The sequence below is a fragment of the Eublepharis macularius genome, chromosome 18, assembly GCF_028583425.1.
Source record: "Eublepharis macularius isolate TG4126 chromosome 18, MPM_Emac_v1.0, whole genome shotgun sequence".
NCBI classification, from domain to species: domain Eukaryota; kingdom Metazoa; phylum Chordata; class Lepidosauria; order Squamata; family Eublepharidae; genus Eublepharis; species Eublepharis macularius.
This window is the reverse complement of record NC_072807.1, coordinates 22,243,911-22,268,540: the sequence shown is the minus strand read 5'-3', so window position 1 is coordinate 22,268,540 and position 24,630 is coordinate 22,243,911. Positions and strand designations below refer to the sequence as shown.

The window sequence follows — 24,630 nt, the reverse complement described above, 5'->3', positions numbered from 1 at the left end:
CATTGCATAGAACTCAAACACCATGTTTTATTTACTTATCCCATTGACGTTACCCTTCCTGTGTGCCGTGCTATTGGAAATAGAAAGGCAACTTAATAACCGCTCGGTAGAGTGAAGAGGGATTGTGTTCTCCTCCTCCGGCCCTGGTACACTGCTGCTGACTTCAGTGGGAACTGTGGCCAGATATGTGGGGAGCACAAAAGAAAGACAGGAAATGGCTTGTGGCTCAGTGGGAGGGTGCATACTCTATACGGTGAAGGTCCCACGGGTGTCAAGTGACTGCTTAAGTTGGCAATACATTAAAACATATTTTGCTACACTGTGGCTCCTAAAAAGAGGGGAAGAACTTGTGGTTCCTTGAGGAGATACCACTCAACAATATAACACAGCTTCGAGGCTTGGAGAGTATACTAACAACAGCACAAACAGACCACAGCACATTAACACATCTCAAGGGCAGACCAGCCATGGCACATCCCTAGTGTGAACGGACAATCAAAAGACTTTCAAAGACTTTTCTACTGCACACACCTCTCTCTCAGTTCTGCTCTGGTTAGAGCTCACCTAGAGTGTTGTGTTCAGTTTTGGGCACCACATTTTCAATAGGATATAGACAAGCTGGAACGTGTCCAGAGGAGGGCAACGAAGATGGTGAGGGGACTGGAGACCAAGTCCTGCGAGGAAAGGTTGAAGGAGCTCAGTATGTTTAGCTTGGAGAGAAGATGGCCGAGTGGTGATATGATAACCATCTTTAAGTACTTAATGGGCTGTCATATAGAGAATGGCACCAAGTTGTTTTCTGCTGTCCCAGAAGATCAGACCAGAACCAACGGGTTGAAATTAAATCAAAAGAGTTTTCGGCTGAACATTAGGAAGAACGTCCTGACAGTTAGAGCGGTCCCTCAGTGGAACAGGCTTCCTCGGGAGGTGGAGGGCTCTCCTTCTTTGGAGGTTTTTAAGCAGAGGCTAGATGGCCATCTGACAGCAATGCTGATTCTGTGAACCTAGGCAGATCATGACCAGGAGGGCAGGAAGGGTGACATCAGTGCTTAGTTCTCGTGGCCCCTCTTACATATCCAGGGTAATGCCGATTACTACCTTGGAGTCAGCTATCAATTTTCCCCAGGCCAGTTTGGCTAGGGATCCTGATGGTGTTTTGCCATCTTCTGGGCAAGCAGTAAGGGTCACTGAGGGCCAAGCTACACATGACGAATGACACTTGAATGGCAAGTGGATTGAGTGGAGGACAAGTGAACAGGGAGAAATACACTTGCCGTTCAAGTGTCATTCGTCATGTGTAGCTAGGCCCACAGTGTGTGGGGCAGGGGAGGAGATATCTGTAAATTTCCTGCATTGTGCAGGTGGGTTGGACTAGATGGACCTAGAGGTTCCTTCCAACCCTATCATTTTATGATTCTATCATTCTAAGTATTCCGCCTCCCTTTATCAGCAGGACATTCTAAATTCCATGTGCCCATTTGAGAGGAAGGGGTGTAGATCAGCCCGTGGGCAAGCACATGGCGGTCAGGCCTTCCCTTGGGTTCAACTGAGGACCCAGCGAACAATCCTCCAATTTCCAATAAGCAGACACAAGCTCACAGCAAATTCTTGACCACATTCCAGTGGAATTATATGTTCCCGTCCAAATAAACACCCAAGCCGCTCCGCACAATTAATGAGAAATCAGCAACTAACAAGGAGAATTAAGTCTGAGCTGCCTCCCTCTTCACCTCCAAAACTGTTGCCAAATAAACATATGTATAAAGCTGTCCACAGACTATTCCTCAAAACAGGCCGTCCCGGCTGCATGTTGCCAAGGAACTAATCAGCGTGTCAGTGCACTGAGTTCATTCCTCATGCTCAAAACATTGGCTGGCAGAGAGAGGGGGAAAGAGGGGCACGCTTGCTCTTCCAACTTCTGTTCAAACAGAGCAGCTGGGCAACAGGACGGTGAAGTCTGCTGGGTTTGTTTGGTTTTTTGTCTGAAAAGACTATGATCTTTGCTCTCCTTTCTCCACCAACCAGAAATGTGTCTCTCTTTTAAATGACTCCATCCATTCTCTCTTATGTCCAGAACACCTACGAGCTAAGCTACAAGAGACGAATTACATGAGGACGCACAAGTGAAGGGAGTCGCAGTGTTAGCCGGGAAGCTGAGTTTTAAGAGATGGGAAGGCTTTGTTAATTTCCCCTCTCTACAGAGCCAGGGAGATCTCTCTTCAGAAGGTTTGTTAATTTCCTCTCCGCCTTCTAGAAGCTGACAGAGTCTTGAGGAGGCAAAGAGGAAATTAACAAACTCTGTAGAGACGGGAAATGGACAAAGCCTTCCCATCTCTTAAAACTCAGCTTCCCGGCTAACACTGCGACTCCCTTCACAAGCGTGTCCTCGTGTAATGCATCTCTTATAGCTTAGCTCTACATGATAAATCCATCACTACCTCCTGCCGGGTTGAACCAGGACTTTGGATTTCTGTTTCAATATAAAGTGTTAATTATCTGAGCAAAACCTGGGACTTCCCACCCATTCCGGGTATTAACTAGCTTAATATAACTCATGAACATTCTCCATCATTTTCCTTGATTAGATTTGAATTTTACATAATTACATGTCACTCTCTGCTTCCTGTATTTCGTGGATTCTGGGTTCTTCCCTTGGTCTGTTTATTTGTTTGCTTGTTTTAAACATTCTGCATGAAATGACTGCACAGACAAGATCCAATAAGAAGCAGGATTTAGAAGCTGGAATAAACCTTAGTTAAGACTCTAAAGTGCCTCCTGTTTCTTATCATTGTGCATGTGTTTATATGTGTGTGTGTGTGTGCCATTAAGTCGCAATCGACTTATGGCAATCCCAGCAAGAGGCTGTCAAGGCAAGTGAGAAGCAGAGGTGGTTTACCAGCGCCTTCCTCTGCAGAGTCTTTCCTTAATGGTTACCTGTCCAAATACTGACCCTGCTTAGCTTCCAAGATCTGACAAGATCGGGCTATACCATGCCACCTTCCCTCCTGTTTCTTATCACTACTATACCTAATAGTAGTGAAGAGCTCAAGCCAATTACAAAAGAAGACAGCATGGTATAACGGTTAGAGCATCACGCCAGGCTATGGGAGACCCAAGTTCAAATCCCCACTCAACCATAAAGATGGGTGGGTGACCTTGGACCAGTCATAATCTCTCTCCCCCCTTCCCTCCCCCTCTCCCTCTCTCTGCCTAACCTACTTCCAGGGTTGTTGTATGGCAATAAAATGAAGGCAGGGGAGAGCCATCTACAATACTCTGCTGTGGTAGAGAGTGCCCTCAAGCCACAGCTGATTCATGGCAACCCCTGGAGGAGTTTTCATGGCAAGAGGCTAACAGAGGTGGTTTGCCATTGCCTACCTCTGCAACCCTGGTCTTCGTTGGAGGTCTCCCATCCAATTACTAACCAAGGCCAACCCTGCTTAACTTCTGAGATCTGATGAGATCAGGCTCACCAGGGCTATCCAAATCAGGGCACAATTCTCGGAGAGTGGAATAAAAATTAGGCATACTGAAACACCTGCTGGTTTGGTTCATGCCCTGTTCACTGGTCACAATGGGGGGAGGAGGGAGTGTTTAAATAATCTGTTTGACTTTGTCGATCCATTCAAGCCTGTTCAGCAGTTTGCCGTACAGCACAATTGACTTTTTGCACACTCATATTCACACACAGCCCAATCAAGTTCTACTCCTCACATTCCTCAAAAGAAAAAAAAAGTAGCCTATTGAGGGCTCAACATGCCCCAGGAATGACAGAATGTTGAGAGCAACCGAGAATCAATTGTGGGGGAGGAAAGAGATGGAAGCGAGGGGGGAATTTCCAGATGTTTAATCCCCCTCTTCTGGTGATTTTTCACAGTCTATCAGTTCCTATCATAAACCTCTATCAGATAACCCCAATCCATCCAAGACGTACACTTCTCTGCTAAGATTACCATTGGTAGGTTTAGGGAGAAATGGCTGTTAATCACACCACAGGAAGGAAGATAGAAAAGGACTCACACAGCTGATCCAAGGTGGACATCACTTTTCTGATAGAGAATAATGAGCCACTTGGCATGCATCCCAAACAAGGTCAGTCAGGGTATTGCTGCTGAACCTTCATCTAAATATCCCAGGACTTGTCACCAAGTAAAATAAATAGCACCGTGTATCTTGTTACTACATGCTAGCGGGCTTAGTAAATAGCTCCTGTCCCAGTGATCGGCAGAGATGACTCTTGAAGCGACCTTGGCTAAACTTGGTGAAGGCGGGCTACATCCATGGGACGGGACACAGGCGGAGGTGTACATTCCCCATTAAACATTCTTGGCCACTGCCCATGTAGCCAGGGCCCATGTCAGCCTTCTCAAGATACTGTTTGTCCCTTCCTTCTGTCAGGAAGGAAAGATGACAAGAGTATAGCCACCAGCTAAAAGCTTGCCAATGATCGTGAAGAATGGAGAAGGCCTCGTAATGACGGGTGTGGCAAACCCTCCTCAATGAATCCCAGCCAGTTCCGTGCTGCTACACATGGCGTCAGAAATCCTCCAAGTCACAAACAAGGAACTTTCTCTTCTCATTTGTTCACTGGTGCCCCCTTGTGGGGAGCATGTGAACATGTGAAGCTATCTTCTAACAAGTTCGCCAATTCAATCATTTATTTCTGCCCGGCTTTTGCCCCCTGGCTGACAACGTCATCTTGTGAGGTAGGTTAGGCTGAGAGACAGTGATCAGTCCAACGTCAGCCCGTGAGCTTCCATGCAGGTCTGAACTTTGGTCACTTCCTAGTCTGAAACTCTAACCTCTGTGTCAAACTGTTTTCTTTGACCGGCAACAGCTCTCCAGGTTGTTCCCTATGTGAGATTATTTAACTGGCAATGACAAGATTTCTGCATATGCAGCACAAGTTATACAGAGGAAGAAGAAAGGGGCATTATTGTATTCCACCACCACCACGAGGCCCAGTGAGGAACCCCGCTTCAGAAGCTGAGCTGCTCTTAAATCATAGAATCATAGAGTTGGAAGGTACCTCCAGGGTTATCTAGTCCAACCCCCTGCACAGTGCAGGAAATTCATAACTCTCCCCTCTCACAACGGCAGGGCTGGATCTAGCGCTTCTGGCACCGGGGGCAACGCTTGCTGGCCCTTGCGCGTGGTGCGCGCGCTCTCCTGATGCAGCGTGATGATGTCATTTTGATGACATCATCACACCACGCGCAGGGGGCTGGGAAGCCGCCCACGCCATTCGCTTCAGAAGCGAATGGCGCGGTCGGCTTTGCAGCCCCCCGCACTGTCTTTCGCCTGCCCCACAGGACAGGGGGCGACCGGCTTGCCGCGGGGCAAGTGAATGGCATGGGCAGCCACGCTACCCTTTGCCTGCCCTGCAGGACAGGGGGTGCGTGGCAAGCCGGCCTCCCCCTGTCCCGCGGGGCAAGTGAAAGGCAGCACAGCTGCCCATGCTGCCGCCTGAGCGCTCTGGGAGCTGCTCCAGGCACCCCCTCCCTGGCGGCGCCGGGGGCAGACTACCCCCCCTGCCCCCCCGCTAGATACGGCCCTGCTCCAGTGACTCCTGTTTCATGCCCAGAAGATAGCAAAAAACCTCCAAGATCCCTGGCTGAACTGGCCTGGAGAAAATTGCTTCCTGACCCCAAAGTGGTGATCAGCATTACCCTGGGCAAGTAAGAAGAGGCCACGAGAATTAAGCACTGATGTAACCCTTCCTGTCCTCCCTCTCATGATCTGCCTAGCTTCAAGAATCATCAAATGAAGGAATCTACTTATTTTATGAAAGGCAAAGAGACCTATGTCCCAGTGTACAGACACAAAGGTCTTAGAGACCACCTGAGTTTGATTTCCAGTATAGCTACACCTTTGCCAGTTAGTACTCTTGAAAGATTAAGCTGTCTTGCTGAGATTCTGACGTCTGTGAATGTGCTCATGCTTAGAGAATGTTGTATTGAGGAAGCTATCAAATGTTTTTCCCCCAGTAGTGTTAGACTTGCTTTTCAAAAGGGCGTTAAGCATCCAGGACCTTTCTGTAATCTGGCACGTACATGTCCAACTCCCATTCTATCTGCTTGTCTGGAACCCAGGCATGCTGTTGGCCCATTTCTGGTGCACATGCTCTTATCAGTCAGGCCCTTGTGCCAGCCCCTGCCTCCAGGACAGCCGGAGAATAGCAGGGAGGGGCAAAAATGATGTAGTCATCAACATCTGGCCAAAAACCTAGCTATGATACCAGACGATGCTCTGGAAACTCTGTGATAATACCTTACAGCAGGGCTTTTTTTCAGGGGAAACACGGTGGAACGGAGTTCCGGCACCTCTTCAAAATACTCGGCAATAGTGCTTGAAAATAAAATTATTTCAAAGAAACCCATGTGTTTCTTCCTCTTTTCCCTCTTGAGAGTTTCGCCACCTCTTTTCCCAGAAAAAAAATACTGCCTTACAGTATCCAAAGCATCACATCCAGGTTTTCCCCCAGGCATGATGTCAATGCATCAGATGTCACATCACCCTTGGTCCTGCCCCAAAGCTCCTGGGAGCGCAAGGCAGCAACCAGGCATCCCTGCCAGAGCCGTCAGGTGCCTCTACAGACAAACACAGTTTTAATCACAGGCTGCAGTGAAGAGAGGAGGACACCGGGAAGAGCAAAGAGGATTTGCTTACTCAGATAACTTTAGCCGGAGCCCATCGATCAAGTGCTCAGTGGCCGCACTGTAGGAAACCATGCGTCTCAGGGGCCTGTGAATCCCCAGGCCTGCTGTTTTGCATAAAGCACCCCACCTCATGACCTCAGCTCTTAAAAGGCACAACACATAAATCAAAGCAGAAGGATGCTCATGTCTAAGACCCCAACGGGTATGGTTCTTACTTATTTGGAACAGATTTATTTCCCAGCAGGTGCCAGAGGCGTTCGTCAGGCAAGAGAATATCTTTATCTCAACCCTTGCTCTCTACAGTTCACTGAGGTATGCTCCTTTGTTTATAGGGGGTGAGCGCAAGCATTAGAAGAGGAAAAGGGATAGCTACCTAAAATGGCGATAGCTTCTGCATTTACCACAAAAGATGATGAGGATGAAGACAACAATAATAAAATGCCATCAAGTCATAACCAACTCATGATGACCCCAAGGTAAGAGATGAGCTGAGAGAGTTTGCCATTGCCAGTTCGGTGTAGTGGTTAAGAGCGTCAGGACTCTAATCTGGAAAACCAGGTTCGATTCCCGCTTGAAGCCAGCTGAGTGACTTTGGGTCAGTTGCAGCTCTTTCATAGCTCTCTCAACCCCACCTACCTCACAGGGTGATCGTTGTGGGGACAATAATAACATACTTTCCACAGTGCTCTGAGTGGGTGTGAAGTTGTCCTGAAGGGTGGTATATAAATCAAATGTTGTTGCTGTTGTTGTCATTGTTGTCATTATTGTAGTCATTTTCATTGTTATTCCTCTGCAGAGCAACCCTGGTCTTCCTTGGTGATCTCCCATCTATTAACCAGGGCTAATCCTGTTAAGCTTCCAAACTCTGGCAAGCTTCCCCAGCTTGAAAACTACTTCTCTATCACCAGGTTGTGTCACCAATGGAGTCATCTTACATTCACATACAAGTTCCAAGTACGTACAATAATAAAACCTTCTTGCAGATAACTTTTTAGGGTCAACATACATTCAGGCCATCTTCCTTTTTGGGTAAAGACAGTATTTGCAGTTTTTGTATTCAAACTAATACACATTTCTTTAAAAAAACAAAAAAAAGCTGTTTAATGAATGGTTGGTATCTTTTGAGTTAACTAAAAAAAATCATGCTGTTTTGATGTATCAGCTAACCGTTTAGGCTTACTATTTGCCTATCTGTCGTGGGCAAATTCCCACCTCCACCTTCAGTCTCTCACACTTGATTAACTGAGGGCCAAGCTACCCATGATGAATGACACTTGAACGGCAAGTGGATTGAGTGGAGGGCAAGTGAACAGGGAGAAATACACTTGCCATTCAAGTGTCATTCGTGATGTGTAGCTGGGCCCTGAGCAGTGAGAGAAACTGTGGGAAGGCAAAATAAAGGTGTAGACGTGGTATGCCATCACATCTGAGTGATTACCCAGAAGTGACATCATAACCACTGGGATGTACTATGAATCTCCTCAATCTCTATGGTCTTTACAGTAGCCATGACATTGTCCTTATAATAATAATAATAGCATTCAATTTATATACCTCCCTTCAGGACAACTTAATGCCCACTCAGAGCGGTTTACAAAATGTGTTATTATTATCCCCACAAACAGACACCCTGTGAGGTGGGTGGGGTTGAGAGAGCTCCGAGAGAGCTGTGATTGGCCCAAGGTCACCCAGTTGTCTTCAAGGGGAGGAGTGGGGAATCAAACTCGGTTCTCCAGATCAGAGTCCTGCTACTCCGATCTACTATACCACCCCCCATAAAAGCTCCTGTGATTTGCTACCATAGAACTGACAACCCTATAAACATTGTACCTTGGGTTAAAATGGCACTTTATTGAGTTTGCATATGAAGATTTCCACATGCCCTTATTATGACAGCACTATTGCACCTCGCTATCTGCTTGTGTTAAGTCAAAGTAATCATATCCCCGTTATCTTTTCTGTCTGGCTGTTAGACATGGTGAGGATCTGATATCCAACCAATGTGCTCCGTAATGTCTGCAACAGCCCTGAAATTCTCAGGTTCCTTCAGGGGTGACCAGGTTTGGAAAGCCGCTATTATTATTAAGCCAGCTCATTATGGAAAAATGAGAGAAGACAAATTTGTAACTCTGTCAAGCCTTTTCTCTGATTCTGGAACAATAAGGGAAAAGGGTAGATGAATGAGGAAATGATAGGTTCATTAATGTAAGTTATAACTTGACAAATGATCTTACAGCCAAAGATAAGTAATATCTTGAAGTCTAAAAAAAAGTAATGTATGACTTGAAAGAAGAAATTATTACACTGATATGTAGTATTAAAGTTTACATAATTCTAGGGAATACTGACTGTCAAAGGAGATGTTGAAAAATAAAGGGATGGGAAACCCAAATTTTATTTTTATGTTGCTTTTTATACCCTTTTCTACATTTTTCGTTAATGTCTATCATCTGTTTTTGGATAGATGGATGCTTGGCTTGGACTCTCCCAATAGTTTATGATTGGCTTAGGTGGAAGCCATCTTGTGATGGTTCCCATCACCTCTTCTCAATATTCCCAAGTGCTCACAGATTCAACAAGGTTGGACCAGAGCTGCTGTAGCACAGTGGTGAAGTGGTTGGGCTGCGAGCCAGCGCTCTGCTGGTTTGAATCCCACTCCTGCCATGAGCTCAGTAGGTGGCCTTGGGACAGCCGCTCCTCTCAGCCCCAGCTCCCCAGCTGTTTTGTGAGGATAATAATAACACTGACTTGTTCACTGCTTTGAGTGTGGCACTAATCTGTCTAGAAGAGCGGTATATAAGCAGCTCACTGTTATTATTACTTCAGGGATCCTCAACCTTTCCGAGCCTGTGGGCACTTTTTGAAGTCTGACATACAGTGGTGGGCACAACCAGGGCTTTTTTTCAGCGGGATCTCCTAGGATCTGAGATCCAGCGCCTCTGAAAAAAGATCATGTGGCTGCTGGCCCCACCCCCCAGCGCCCAAAGACCCGTGGGCTGTCTCCCTGGGTGGAGCTTCTCCTGGGCTGCCTGCTTCCCCGGCCTCTTCCCCGGCCTTTCCCTCCCTCCCTCCCTTTCTCTTTCTTTCCTTCTTTCCTTGCTTCCTTCTTTCTTTACCTCCCTCCTTTTCTCTTTCCATGTCTTTTCTTCTCCCCTTTCTTTACCTTCCTTCCTGAGGCGCCAACACTGCCTGGCTGGCTGAGAGGCAGGCCAGGAGGGAGAAGAAAGGAAGAGAAAGCTGCCCTCCTGTGACATCATCGTGTGTTTCCGGTGGTGCGCACGTGCTTTGCGTGCACACATGTGATAATAGAGAGATTCATCACCTCTTTTCCCAGAAAAAAGGCCCTGGGCCAACCACAAACCGGCTACCATAGAAGGCAGAGCCAACCACCAAGTGGCTGCTATGGCAGGTGGAGCCACCCACACAGAGGAAAACCAAGTGCATGGGGGAAGAGCAGGAATTTTAAAAAATACACTGGGAAAGAGAAGTGAGAGCAAATAAAACCAACACTGTGATGACAGCTGCCACTGAAATGATGTTGTTTAAATTGGATTTCCAATGGTCAATCGAAAGCTCTGCTGGATAAGAGCACCAACTGGCCCCAGCGACTTTCTAAGAAAAACTAGCAGGTGCCAGGAAAGGTGTCACCGGGTGCAATGCCACCATAAGCACCACAGCGCCCACCGGCACCATATTGGGCACCCATGGGCCTACTTCATTCAGTGCATGAAGCATGTTCTTCTCTGGTATATACAGAGGGTGCAGACGGGGGCGTGGATTAACTAGTGGAACCAAATGGTATGAAATGATAAAGCATATGAGATTTCCAGGCAAAGCTCCAATATACAGCAGGCAAACACCTTAAGTGGTAGGGGACCTTTCCCCATAATCAACCAGCCCTTGCTTGCTCCTTCCTCGGAGGCATGAATTGTTTCTTGAAAGCCTCTTCTCTGGCTTCATGCAGTGTCAAAACAGTGGCAGTGGGAGACGCCAGGCAGGCTGGATATGGAGAAACGCACGTGTTCTTTCTCATTTCTAAGGCCTGCACGCCTTGTAAATCTCGCTCTGAGAACTGACTAGGGACAGGACGCAGGGCCGGAGCAGACAGCTGCATGGCTAATTTTAGCTTCACACTAGAGACCCAGAGCAGGCTTGGCAGGGAAAGAGAAAGGCAGCCTCAGAACGGCACCGAGTGCACTTAAAAATAAACCCTGGTTCTGCTCTGACCCTTGAGGTTTTATTGGAGGGGGGTATTTGCAAATCAGCATCTTGTGCTATTGGTTCCACACCTGGTACCTGGAAAAGGTATCTTCTGTAGGTAAGGAGAGGGACTGTGGCTCAGTGGTCGAGCATCTGCTTTGCATGCAGAAGGTCCTGGATTTGATCCTTGACATCTCCAATTAAAAGGATCAGGTACTGGGTAACGTGAAAGAGCTCCCCCTGAGACCCTGGACAGCAGCTGCCAGTCAGAGCAAACAACACTGACCTTAAGAGAGACCCCCCAGGTCAACTAAGTCAGTGTGTGTCACATTTCTTTCTTAGTAAAACGGGTTCAGTATGTAAAGCCATGTGTTTTATGGGATACCGTGCCCACAAATGTGTGCTTCGTAACCAGGATGTGCTAGTTAAAAACCTGTGACGTGTTTTTGTTGGCGTGAAACCAGTGGAGCCAGTACACCTAATGGCCTCACCCTGCATTTTTGCTCCATAGCCTGTTCTCCATTTCCCCAAGCTCAGAGAACTGTGCTGTCCCTACCTTGCTGTCTCGGTGTGAGCCCTGGTATAAGGTGTGATCACTTTGAAGAGCAGCTCCATGGCTCCATTCACTCCCAATGTGGTCCCCACTGTAACTGTAAGAATAAAACACAAAGGTAAGTCAGATGTAGAAAGGGGAAGGTGGCGGAAATCAGAATTCAAGGAGAAGGTGGGCCTGGTTAATACCCAGTGTTTTGACCTTCATGGAAATATTCTCTGACCTTTATAATAGGGCTGCCAAGCCCCCATGGGGGTGAGGAATTCCCTGCCCACAGGTTTCGTTGTGTATCAGGGTTGGAGCACCAACAGGATATTTTTTTTTTAAATTCAGCCTCATGTACATACTGGAAGTGAGAAGGTGTAGCTCTAGGAATCGCAGGAAACTCTATGGTTTTACTATATATTTTCCTGTAATTTCTAGAGCTACTCTTTGTCACTTCCAGTAAGTTAATCATGTTATCCCCACTCTGCAGAGCCCTGAGGCAGTGCTCTACTTGAAGTGTGAAGTGTATATAAGCTGTTCCAGAGAGCCTGCGAAGTATTTTTATTTAGTAGCAAAGCAATCGACAAGACATGATGTTACATGATTATAAGGACTAGGTCAATACAAAATAAACACTTTATACTCTTGAGGTGATTTTGAATTGACCAAAGCCTACTGCAAATACTTAAAACATTGGATGTAATATTTCTGGGTCCATAGAAAAGGCTACTAGAATGAGGGACAGCTTAAAGTGATTTTAATGCAAAGAGCAACTAACGCCTTGTTCTAAAACTGAGATCATGTGATCTTAGGGCAAGTCCTCAAACCACCACCTCCCTAACTCTGGTAAACCACAAAGGAACATCTCCATATTATACTTTTTCTCACAATTTTTGAATCCCACGTCCCCAAAACAATGTAACAATGTAAAGCAACAAGCAATTCAAAAACAATCAAAAGATGCCTCTTCAGAAACTGAAGAGGCAAAAAAAGGGGGCCTTTTGAAATAAAATGATTTTGCTCCAGCTCTAAAATAGCTGAGGAGGAGCTATTAGAAACTTTCCTAGCCACCAAGAAAGCCACAACCATAATAAGCTAAAGTGGTTCGAATAATAATAACAACAACAACTGTATTTATATACCCCTCTGCGAGCTGCTCCCTGATTTGAACCATAAGATGTTTTTGCTGTCCATCTCCCTCACCTTGACACAAACACGTACACACGCACATCATTTAATTGGAACTCTGAGATGCTGCACAAGGCCCAGGGGAAACAAAATGCATGTGTAAGGCAGTAGGAAGAAATCCAGAGTCCTGTAACCTAAATAAAGATGCATTTCAACTGCCATCTCCATTACAGACACCCTTTCATAGACTGTTTATGTCAGAGAGAAGGGGACCGGGCCTTGAAGGCTTGGCTGCCTGCCCAGGAAAGTCCATAGTGCGAAACCAGTTGGGTTCTTATACCCACACAGGAAACCGACAGGGCCAGCAGCCAATAGCCTTAAATCTTCGGAGGGAAGATTTAAAATGCCAAGTATGTTGAACCCGGTCAAACACTGATGGCCCAGTTAGAGCCCTTCAAGTGGGCAGCAGCCCATGAATTTAGAAGAGGTCAAGAAGAAACCGGAGGGTGTCTGGCATACAACTTGGTCCATCAGGGATCTACTGGAATGCTGTCATCAGCCATCCTGCAGACGATCACCACATGCAGAGGAATGGTGGCATGTGAGTCTTTTTTTGATAAACCCTCTGAGAAGTCTAGAGCTTTTTAGGGCAGATACATCCTAACCATCCAGGGCCATTTCCTCAGACCCAAGAAAGTTGTCCCCAACATACCATAGCTAGGGATACTAACTCCAGCTTGGGAAATTCCTGACGATTGTGGAGAGGTGTCTGGGAATAGCTGCCATTTTCTTCAGGGGAATTGATCTCCATTACATGAAGATCAACTCCAGGGCTCTACCTTAAGGTTAACTAGCTGGAGCCAAGATAGAGTAGTGGTTGAGGTTGGTTGGGGGTCTGTCTCTTAAAAACATGTTATCTTTTCGTGTTAGTCCCAGACCGGGTTCCCAATCTTGTTGAGCCTGTGGGCAGGAATTCTGAGGAAAAGTAGAGGGCAACATTACAAAATGGCTGCCACAGGGGGGCGGGACCATTCACAAAATGTCTACCATGAGGGCTCAGTCCAATCTCAAAGCACTGAGAAGGTCCACAGATCGTTACGAGGTCACTGGCCAAGCATCCTCTCCTCCACAGGCAGCCAACTCATGAATTCTTATTGAACCTTTTCTGTTTGCTTTGTAGCCCTTGCCCGTTGACTGCATCCTTTCTCCTCCCGCCTTCCACTAGACCACCCCAAATTCTATCACCCAAATGCAAGATGTTTGCATTTGTGTTTGCGTGCCCAGAATGCAGACTATCCCTTGATCCTACTGAACAAAAAGGGGAAAATCACACACTCACCACTAGAAGCATAAACTCGGAGCACCCAAAGGCAGCGGGTGAGATTCTGACCGTGATTCAGATTCTTCTTTGCCAAGCTGAGCATCACGTCAACAGCCTCCAGTTTTTGGGCTTTCAGCCCAAACTTCTTATCTGAGGGACAGCAAAGAAAAAGACATTCATAACTAAGGCTTCCCACTTTGAATGAAGCAACAGCCACTCTATGGTAGGACCTCATACCAGACTTTATAAGAATGTCTCCAAAGAGCGGTCTTTTCCCCAGAGCTCCATATATGCCCCAGCTTATACATAGACCTTTTGTATGTTTGGGATGCTCCACTAATTTCAACGGTTGGAACAAATCCGTGTGCCTTTTCTTTTGACTTGAAAGCTCGGTTTCCATTCTCTTTGGCATACAGTGATCAAAGCTACATTTTGCTACCTCAGGCGGAATAGGTCCTTGAATGAAGAAGAATTAGAGGCCTGCATCAGCTATTCTGTGTCCCGAAGGAATTTCAAGATCACATCAAATACATTTTGCTAATACCATGGATGCTATTTTGAGTTCCATGGTGAGAGAAAACCAAGATAAAAATGGAATCAGTAAATAAACAATGACTGTCTACATTTTATTATTTTGAGGAGATTGTTTGGTCCATGTATGTTTGCATTGGTCAGAGCCAATTTGAACACAAATATAAACCAAAAACACTAAATATGCAGTTTCAGACATGGAATATGTGGACTGCCTTCAAAGGTATGCAAAGGTGCAATTTATCCATCACATCGATTCCAGAAGATCAGGATAGCATAAAGATTCTGGTTGTTCCTCATGACAGTCTATGGTGTAGTTTATGTGGCTAAGAGAAGGCCAATATACTTAATTGTGGGGGGAGGGGGGTAAAAGAGCCCATGCATCTCTTGACTTTGTGTGTGTGTGTATCTTCTGTCAAGTCACATCAACTTATGGTGACTCCAGCAAGGGGCTGTCAAGGCAAATGAGAAGCAGAGATGGTTTGCCAGTGCCTACCTCTGCAGAGTCTTCCCAGGTGGTCACCCATCTAAGTACTGACCCTGCTTAGCTTCTGAGATCTGGCGAGATTGGGCTATACCATGCCGCCTTCCCTCCCCTTTTGACCTCACTGGGTTGGAGTTTAGACACAACATTACTTACGACGATGTCTAGGCTGTGCAACACACTTAGCTAATCTGTTCAGACTTCCCCTAACCTCAGTGCAGGTATCCCACCTGCCAAGGTCAGAGCACAGGTCTCTGGCTGCTGACCAGATTCAGTCATGTCGATCCTGGCTTTATGGTTACTGCCAGGGCTTTTTTTTTTCTGGGAAAAGAGGTGGTGGAACTCAGTGGTGGAACTCAGGACCACACAACGATGTTATTTTGGGTCAGCTGGAACAAGGGGGGAGTTTTTCAAAGTTTAAATTGCCCTCAGTGAAAATGGTCACATGGCCGGTGGCCCCACCCCCTGATCTCCAGACAGAGGGGAGTTTAGATTGCCGGCACGGAGGGCAATCTAAACTCCCCTCTTTCTGGAGATCAGGGGGCGGGGCCACTGGCCATGTGACCCTTTTTAAGAGGTGCCGGAACTCCGTTCCACCGCGTTCCTGCTGAAAAAAAGCCCTGGTTACTGCAATGGATGTTGACAAGATCCTGGAAATCCATGGAAGCCACTACTTGTGCTTTGGACCCTTGCCTATCCTAGCTGCTAAAATCAATGAGCCACTGGTGTCTATCATAAATCAATCACCAACTCAGCGCACCTTCCTTTGGCCATGCAAAGAGGTGATTGTCCATCCAGCGCATAAAAAAGCACTGGATGGATAACCTTACAGAAAACGGATAATCCTTACAGAAAAATGGCATGGCCAATTATTGCCCAGTCTTTAACCTCTACTTTCTGGCCAAAGTGATTGAGAGAGCAATAGCAGACCGGCTCCAGATTTTCTCGGATAACACGTCCTGTACCCTTGTCAGTCTGGTTTCAGGCTGGACTATGGGACAAAGAAGGCCCTGGTGACTTTAGCTGATGATCTACCTTAACACAACCAGTCTGGCTACTGAAATCCTACCAATCAATGAATTGTTTTGCCTTGGTGTGGACTCCTTCTTCTTAGATCCTAACCATGCTAACATCAAGACTAGACTACTGTACTGCACTCTACATAGGCCTCCACTCAAAGTCAGCTTGGAGACTCCAGGTGGTGCAGAACATCACAGCTCATTTATTATCAGGAGCTAAGCAGAGTACGCACATTGCTCCCATTCTGCAGTCACTCCGCTAGCAGTTACCAGGCTCAATTCAAGGTTTTGGCTATCACATAAAAAGCCCTTCATGGCCTTGGTCCCTCATATCTATGGGTTCTCTCTCCTCTCTCCCTATGCTCCCCCATGGCACCTTCACTTATTTGAACAAGGCCTTCTTCAAGTGCCACCCTGCAAGTAGGCAAAATCAACAACTGCCTGCTCCCACATATGCTCTGTTGTACACACACATTTCCCACGTTATGGAGCATCCTTCCTGATGAAGTCAGGAAAGCTCCCACTCTCCTGCCATTCCGCAAACTATGCAAAACTGAACTAATCAAGAGGGCATTTTTACAAAGGTGACAGAGCTATATTATAATGGAATCGTTCATGAAAAATGCTTTAAGAAAGAGAAAGGGACTGTAGATGATACCACTGTGTATAGCACCTACTATCTGTTGCTGTATGTATTATCCTGCTATGCAGGGGTCATTTCGTAGAAAAAGAGCTGGAGGAGCTCATTAGCATAACTCATTAGCATATGCCACACCCTTTGCCCTCACCGGAAGTGTGTCATTAGCATAACTGATTTGCATATGCCACACCCCCAACACCACCTATCCTGGCTGTTTTGGACCCAATCCTGGCCATTCAGGGCCGAAATTGGGCCCAAAATGGCAAAAAGGGGCTGAAAATGGCCAACAAGGGCCCCAAAATGGTCAGGATTGGGCCGCTGCTGAACAGGAGAGTGACAACCACCCATCAGAGGCCCGATCCGGGCCGTTTTGGACTCAATCCAGGCCGAAAAGGGCCCAAAATGGCTGAGAGTCAGGTAGGTGGGGCCACCTGTCATGTGACCTCTTTGGGGAACTGCCGTAACTGCATTCCTGTGCATTCTCCCTCAAAATGAGCCCTGCAGCTATGTGTTTTCTGCATCATTTAACATGTCGTGTTAATATTTATGCTTTGTTTCAGCTCTCCAGAATCCTAATCCTATAACATTGCTTATTGGGAATCCCATTCTGTTGATAGCATTAACTTACACTATGTAATGTAATCCCCCTTGAGCCTCAATGAGAAAAACAAGACTATAAATAATGTTTGCAGGCAGGCGGGCAGGCGGGCAGGCGGGCAGACGGGCAGACAGACAGACAGACAGACAGACAGACAGACAGACAGACAGACAGACAGACAGACAGACAGACAGACAGACAGACAGATAGATAGATAGATAGATAGATAGATAGATAGATAGATAGATAGATAGATAGATAGATAGATAGAAGAAAGGAAGGAGGGAGGGAGGGAGGGAAGGAGGGAGGGAGGGAGGGAGGGAAGGAAGGAAGGAAGGAAGGAAGGAGGGATGCCTTGGGTCGGTAAACCACCATTTCTTGCCCTTCACCACCTTTAAGGTGCTCACAGAATCTCTGCCTCCAGGAAGCCTCTGGAATTAGGGGGACGTTCTTCGTACCAGAGGAAAGTATTTCTTCTAGGAGAATCATTGTGAGGGCTCAAAGTCCCAGAGTGGTCAATTCTTATTGGTCTTCTGTTCCATCAAGAACAAAATATTGGTCCTCAACATCACGAACATCTCAAAGTCTCAGCGACCAGATTTGCAGCTGAAGCACAGACCAGTTGTGTTAATCACCCACATTGAAAGGTCTTGCATATTTCTGGCAAGGGAAGGAACTCCACCTCTCCCCTCTGAGACACAGGACACAAAGACACAACAGAGTCATAACAACATAAGGCTCATCTGCCATACCTTTCTGTCCCACCTTGGCCATCAGGCGAAGCAGGGACAAGAGGACATCGTAGTCCGGCGTGGGAGTTTGGGCCACATTCAGCAGGGCTTGCAGAAGTGCTTCACTGCCTCCCTTGCTAATCATATAGTGAATCCTCCGGTCCGTCCCTAGGCATGGAAGCAAATGAAAAGATGGCTGAGACTCGAATGCAAACCCCTTAAAAGCCATGCCATAAACGGCCTCTTAACAAATCAGGGCTGCTTTATGCATGATGGTTTTTGTTCAGGTCTACCAATAAAAAATATAATCTGTGCTAGGGATGGAGAATTCCCCTGTCTCTGTTCAATCATCATTTTTATCTGGTTATCTAAACACAGGCATTTTGTTCCTCTGGTTTAATGCTTGTCTCTTTGGAATTTCATTATGACGGCAAGTGTTGCCCCCAAATACATATTTTACTTCATTATTTGAGATGATATTTCATACCTGCTTGGCTGAATAAACCCTGCAATCATAGGGTGGAACCCAACTACCAATCATGAAAAAAGAGTGGAGGGGTCCCTTTTGAGAACCAGCATGTCTAGTGGCTAGAGCATTAGACAAGGTAGGATCTTGGAGACCCAGGTTCGAATTTCCACTCTGCCATGGAAGCTCACTGGGTAACCTCAGGCCAGTCACACATTCTCAGCCTATCCTACCTCACAGGGTTGCTGTGAGGATAAAATGGAGGAGTGGAGAACAATGTAATCATTCAAGGGGGCTTTAGTAAAGCAGAGAACTGGGTGAGATTCTGCAAAAATGTTGATGGATCTCACCCATACATTGTTCTTCAAAATTTTAAGTGGGCGAGAGGGCATGACACACTGGCCTCTAAGATCCACTGCCCCTACCCAGGCAAACGCACCACTGAGGTTGTGTGTGTTCTGGCATTGAATGGAGAATTAAATAACTGCATTAAACAAATATGTATAATCCTTCACAGGCAGCGAAATGAGAGGAGGAAAGAAAGAGCCATCAGATTAATTTCAATGTGTTCAGCCAGCAGGTGGACAGATCAAATTCAGGGCAGAAATTCAGCAGAGTATCATGTCATGAACATCCCTTATCTCAGGACACCGCACAGACACGTTTGCAAATCATATACGATGGTGAATAAGAAGGAAGTATTTCTTCACACGAGTTATGGAATTTATGGCAAGGGATCCCAACTTAGAGGGTTACAAAAGACAAACCTGCCACTACATTTCTTCAAACTGGAAAGTGAAATTGGAGGCTGCAATCAGGAATGGTAGAGAACTGTCTTATTCCTTCCTTGCCAGTTTCCTCAGTTAAAACGCCACCCTACCTATCCCTCCATTTTTACCCTATGCTTTCTCCAATGAGCTCAGGGCAACACATAAGGTTTCCCCTTCCCACTTTGTTCTCACAACAACCCTGTGAGGTAGGTTTGACTGAGAGAGTATGACCAACCCAAGGCAGCCAACCACCAAGCTTCATTTATTATTTTATTTTTATTTATTTACATTTCTACCCAATGGGGACCCAAAGTGCCTTACCGCATTCTCCTAAACTCCATTTTATCCTCACAACACCCCTGTGAGGTGGGTTAGGCTGAGTGTGTGTGACTGGCTCAAGGCAGAGTTGAGATTCGAATCTGGGCCTCCTATGTTCCACTCCAGCTCTCTAACCACTTTGCCCTGCTGGCTTTCAACTGTTTTCCTGCCCACAGGGGAAATGATACCCTGTGGTATCCATTCCACTGTATGGAAAAAAAATGGGGGGAAGATAACTTTGGGCTTTTAACTGCATTCTTAAAAAATGTATTTGTGTACAGATTTTAACTTGCTGGATGCTTAGGTTTTGTCCTGGCAACTTTTGCTGTTTCATTAACTGCTTTCAGTTTATGAAGATCAGGTGGGATATATAAATTACTGAATTTACTGTTATTGAAACTGAGACAAGTCACTGGGACCCAACTTGTTTTTATATAAAAGGTTCCACTTTTCCTACTCACCCACAGAGAGAAGGTCAGTCAGAACGCTCAAGATATTCAGAATCACGTCCTTGTCGCAGGAGCTCTGCAATACAAACAGATTTTGCCATCGATGTTACGTTGCAAATACATTTGAACGGGGATAGCTGCGCAAAGGGGATTCTCTCTTCTTTATAAATCCTTCGGGTACCATAAGGTGGGAGCTCAATGAACTGCAAAGGAAATGATGTCTCTCCACGGAATGCACCTGTACAACTCCTACCACTGAATGCGTGATCCTGATTTCTAGTTTTGGAAGCATATCACGGCCACCAAATCTCATGGAGGCTTTTTTGCTATAAGCACTGAGATACAGAAAGAGAGAGAGAGAGAGAGTGCAGTCAAACACAAGATAGGATCCTTTTGTTCCAGATGTATCGTTAAGTTAGTTACCTGCAATACGTATCTCCTGCCCTTCTAATAGAATCATAGGGTTGGAAGGTATCTCTAGGGTCATCTAGTCCAACCCCAATAGGCTCAGAAGAGTGAACACAGAGCATAGATTACAATTTTATTTTCCTCCCAACACAGACCCAAAGTGGCTTACATCATTCTCTTCTCTTTCGTTTTATCTTCACAACAACCCTGTGAGGTAGGTTAGGCTGTCTGTGAGTGATTGGCCCAAGGTCACTTAGCGAGCTTCCATGGCAAAGTGGAAATTTGAACCTGGATCTCTCAGATCCTCATCTGATACTTTAACCACTACACCACACTGGCTCAAGCCTCAACATCACAGAAAATAATGATGCTCCAGCTTAAAAAAAAATCAGTTAAAAGCAATTATAAAATTGTCCACACCAACAGTGCTCCAACCATGTGATTTCTAAGTCATCTGTTTCACAGGACAGCAGTTATGTTGCTTTACATATTATCTATTGCTTTGAATATGTACTCGTATATACTGCTTGTGCTTCATGTTGTCTAATGTCAATGCTAGAATGGATTATGTTGTTTCAGCAATCCTTCAACCCTGTATTGGATCCTTGCTAATGCTATGTCTCCGTAAACTTGTATTCATCTACCCTATGACATTGTTTACGGAAATGTCCTTGACACTGTATGGAAATGCTTGCCCTTGCCCTTGCTATACTGATCCCACACTATGTAAGCTGCCTTGAGTCTCAGTGAGAAAGGCGGACTACAAATGACATAAATAAAATAAAATAAAAATAAATAAATGTTATCAACAGAAAGCTTTCTAGAACACCAGGTACATGAGATGTAAGAGTTAGAAAGGAAAAGATTTGACATAGAAGATCATAAACAAATGGAGCTACTTTCTACTGAGTTAGACTTGGTCTATCAAGATCAGTATTATCTACCCTGATTGTCAGTAGCTCTCAAAGGTTTCAGGTCCTGCTTTTTCACACGACCTAGTGCCTGATCCTTTTAAAACGGAGATGCTTCACGCAACGAAGATTCTTCATGCAAAACAGAGCCACAGCCCTCCTCCTAGATCAATTAAACAGAACTATACATAACATTTGTGGTATCTGAAGAAATGAGCTGTGACTCACAAAAGCTCACACCCTACCACAAATTTTCTTAGTCTTACAGGTTCTACTGGACTCTTGTTCTTTTCTACTGCTCCAGGCAGACTCACACGGCTACCCATCTTGATCTATAAATAAGACAAATATATAAATAAATAAAATCAGGGCTTTTTTCTGGGAAAAGAGGTGGTGTGAGACTCAGTGGGTTGCCAGCACAGGGGGCAACTCTTGGTGGGAGGTGGTGCCCCTGGAACCACATGTGTGCGCGCAAAGTGCATGCACGCGCCCAGGACCAATGACATCACTTTGGGTCAGCTAGAACAAGGGGGGAGGTTCTAAAAGTTTAAATCACCCCCGGCGAAAATGGTCACCTGGCCGGTGGCCCCGCCTCCTGATCTCCAGACAGAGGGGAGTTTTGATTGCCCTCCACGCCACTGTCTGGAGATCAGGGGGTGTGGCCACCAGCCATGTGACCATTTTCAAGAGATTCCAGAACTCCGTTCCACCATGTTCCAGCTGAAAAAAAGCCCTGAATAAAACTATTCTGCTTATAGCTGGACCCTTCACCAAACCTGTCAGAGCAATTTTAGATTGAAATAAATTGAAGTCACTGCCATCTGTACCGCACAATGCCTTTCAGACTAAATTTCCCCCTGCCGCAAATTCAGACACTGTTGCTAAAGTGGTCGTGCCATCCTAATCATACTTGCACGTTTCTAAACTCATTGAAGTCGATAGACTTGGTGTAACTCTGCCCAAAGATTGCAATGCAACGGTCCAAATTCAATGATTGACAGGTTCTGCCAGCTCTTTTGTTTCCCCCCGGGGCACATGCTTGAGGGTAGGACAAACCACTCAGCAAATCCAAAAACAAGGGGGGGGGGATCTGATGTCATCACTATTTGTGTTAATGGCTTAGGCAACATGCAATCCAATCAGCTAAAATAAACAACCAAGTGTTATAGGAACATAAATCAATGGAAGACTTTATTGCTGAAATCTAACCATGACATCCAACTACCGAGTGAGAAAAAGGATACAGTGCAACCCTCGGGCTTATGCAGGGAACAGTCAAAAAAGTGCCATGACATCTTCTGTTCTCACTCCCTCGGGCTACGGCTTTTCCTGCCAGATCAGCCTCTGAACAAATTTTCAGACAAAGCTGTTGAAGATCTCCTTGCAATCAGTCTGGATGTCAAAGCAAGAGGAGGCCTTGAGAAAATGCCCATGGATGAGTTCTGCTAGTTCTCCCAAGGTCTGTATTTGTGACTCAGCCCCGTAAAAGGTCTCCAATGATGTGGACAACAAGGGCCATCCCAAACAGGGGCCATCTGCTCAACAGTCTCAGAGCCAAGCTACACGTGATGCCTTACACAGGTTAGACACTTGTCAGCTTCCCTCAAGTTTTGATAGGAAATGTAGGCATCCTGGTTTTACAGCTTGGCTCTCCATTACAGCTGCAAGACCAGGATGCCTACATTTCCCATCAAAACTTGAGGGAAGCTGACAAGTGTCCAACCTGTGTCAGGCATCACTTGTAGCTTGGCTCTCAGATAATCTCTGAATACACCAAACACAAGCCTCTTTCAGTCATTACAATTTTTATTCTCCACTCTCTGGTAAAAGGACTGCCCATGAGCCGTGATACTCATGGACACAATTTTGAGTGAACAGGTCAACATACAGATTTCCCAGAAGTGTAATGTACTTTGCATAGGGAAACCATAAGAGAAGCCTTCTCAGACCAGACCAAAGGTCTACCTGTAGTGGTGGCCTTCCAGAAACCCCAGAAGCAGAGCACAAAGACAAAGAGCCTTTTCTACAGTTACCCCCACCCAGCAACTGATATTCAGAGGTATTTTGTCTTCCAAACTTGGAGATTCCATTTGGTTATCATGGTTATCCTATCCCCCAAGAGAACACATATTTGGCATGCTGGAGGTCCCAAGTGCAATATGGAGCATCTCCAGTTAACAAGGGATATCTGGTAGCACAACTGGTTGGAAAAGGCTGCTGCTCAAAAGCCAGCATCTTCTGAGATTTACGTACGTCCATATGTACTGTCAAGTCACGCAGCTAACTTATGGTGACCCCCAGTAAGGGGCTTCCAAGGCAAGTGAGGAGCAGAGGTGGTTTGCCATTGTCTTCTTCTGCAGAGTCTTCCTTGGTGGTCTCTGCTCCAAGTATCAACCTTGCTTAGCTTCCAAGATTGGGCTTTCCCATGCCACCTTCCCTCCCCCTTCTGAGAAGAAGGGTGGATAAACCAATGGTCTGAGTTCACATAAACTCACATAAAGCTCCCTTCTGCTGAGCTGAACCATTGGTTTGTCGAGGTTGATATTGTCTACCCTGACCGGCAGTGGCTCTCCAGGGTCTCAGGTGGAGACCTTGTACATCACTACTACTGGAGATGTGGGGGGTTGAACCTGGGCATCTCCGGCATGCAAAGAAGTTGGTCTGCCACGAAACTGCATCTCCCTGCATAAGGCATCTCCGTTATCTATACATTTAAAGGTACAATAAAGCTTTACATAATCTCTGGAGGTAGAATTCTACATTGCAAGATGAACTGAGTTCTCAAACCCTCATAATATTAATGCTAGGGAGAATTTGCATGGTAGAATCAGAAGGTGAGAGGAAGATTGTTAAAAGAAATTCTCTTAATTCCTCTTTATTCTGTTTCTCCCTGAAATCTAGCAATCCTTTTCTTTTCCTCTTTTTCGGGAATTGGAATCAGTTTCTAATCCATTCCAATTTTGCTCAAAGAGAAAGTCGAAGAGAGGAGGGGCAGTATTTCAGAATTTCACTCCGCAAGATGCTTCAAGGCAAGGCGTTGTCTTCTCAAGCCTTCGTATCTTCCTGCTACAGCAGCTGTATCCCACGGAAGAAGTACAAGGGCTAAAGTTTACAAAAGGGTGCCTTGATCTCTCTGCAAAAAGAAATGAAAGAGAAACCCTGCTCTTAAAAGTGAAAAGAGAGAATACCCTGAATCCGTGGCTGTATCTAAAAATGTGAATTTCAGAAAAAGAAATTTCCAACCGCATAACAACCCTAAGTGGGAGACGAGTGTTCCTTATGCTTATTTTGCTCGCTGATACTCTGCTGCAGATCCACCCACCCACCCAGCTGTTTTTCGAACATTTTTATCCCGTACTGTACTCTAAGCCTGGCCAGGAAAAGAAACGTTAAGAACATAAGAGCTTCCCTGTTGGATCAGACCACCAATACCTCTAGTTCAGCATTCTGCTCCGGTAG

General features: G+C 45.8%; 1 protein-coding gene across 1 annotated transcript in view; it reads right to left on the bottom strand.

Moving 5' to 3' along the window:
• The window catches only part of AGBL1 (AGBL carboxypeptidase 1), a 433,907-nt gene that overhangs the window by 390,880 nt on the left and 18,397 nt on the right, over nucleotides 1-24,630 (bottom strand). Inside the window, exons 2-5 of the mRNA XM_055003103.1 lie at nucleotides 19,865-19,928; nucleotides 17,871-18,017; nucleotides 13,865-13,996; nucleotides 11,416-11,509 (exon numbers count right to left, since the gene is read on the bottom strand). Of these exons, the coding sequence (XP_054859078.1) occupies nucleotides 11,416-11,509; nucleotides 13,865-13,996; nucleotides 17,871-18,017; nucleotides 19,865-19,928 (437 nt within the window). The remainder of the gene's footprint in view (nucleotides 1-11,415; nucleotides 11,510-13,864; nucleotides 13,997-17,870; nucleotides 18,018-19,864; nucleotides 19,929-24,630) is intronic.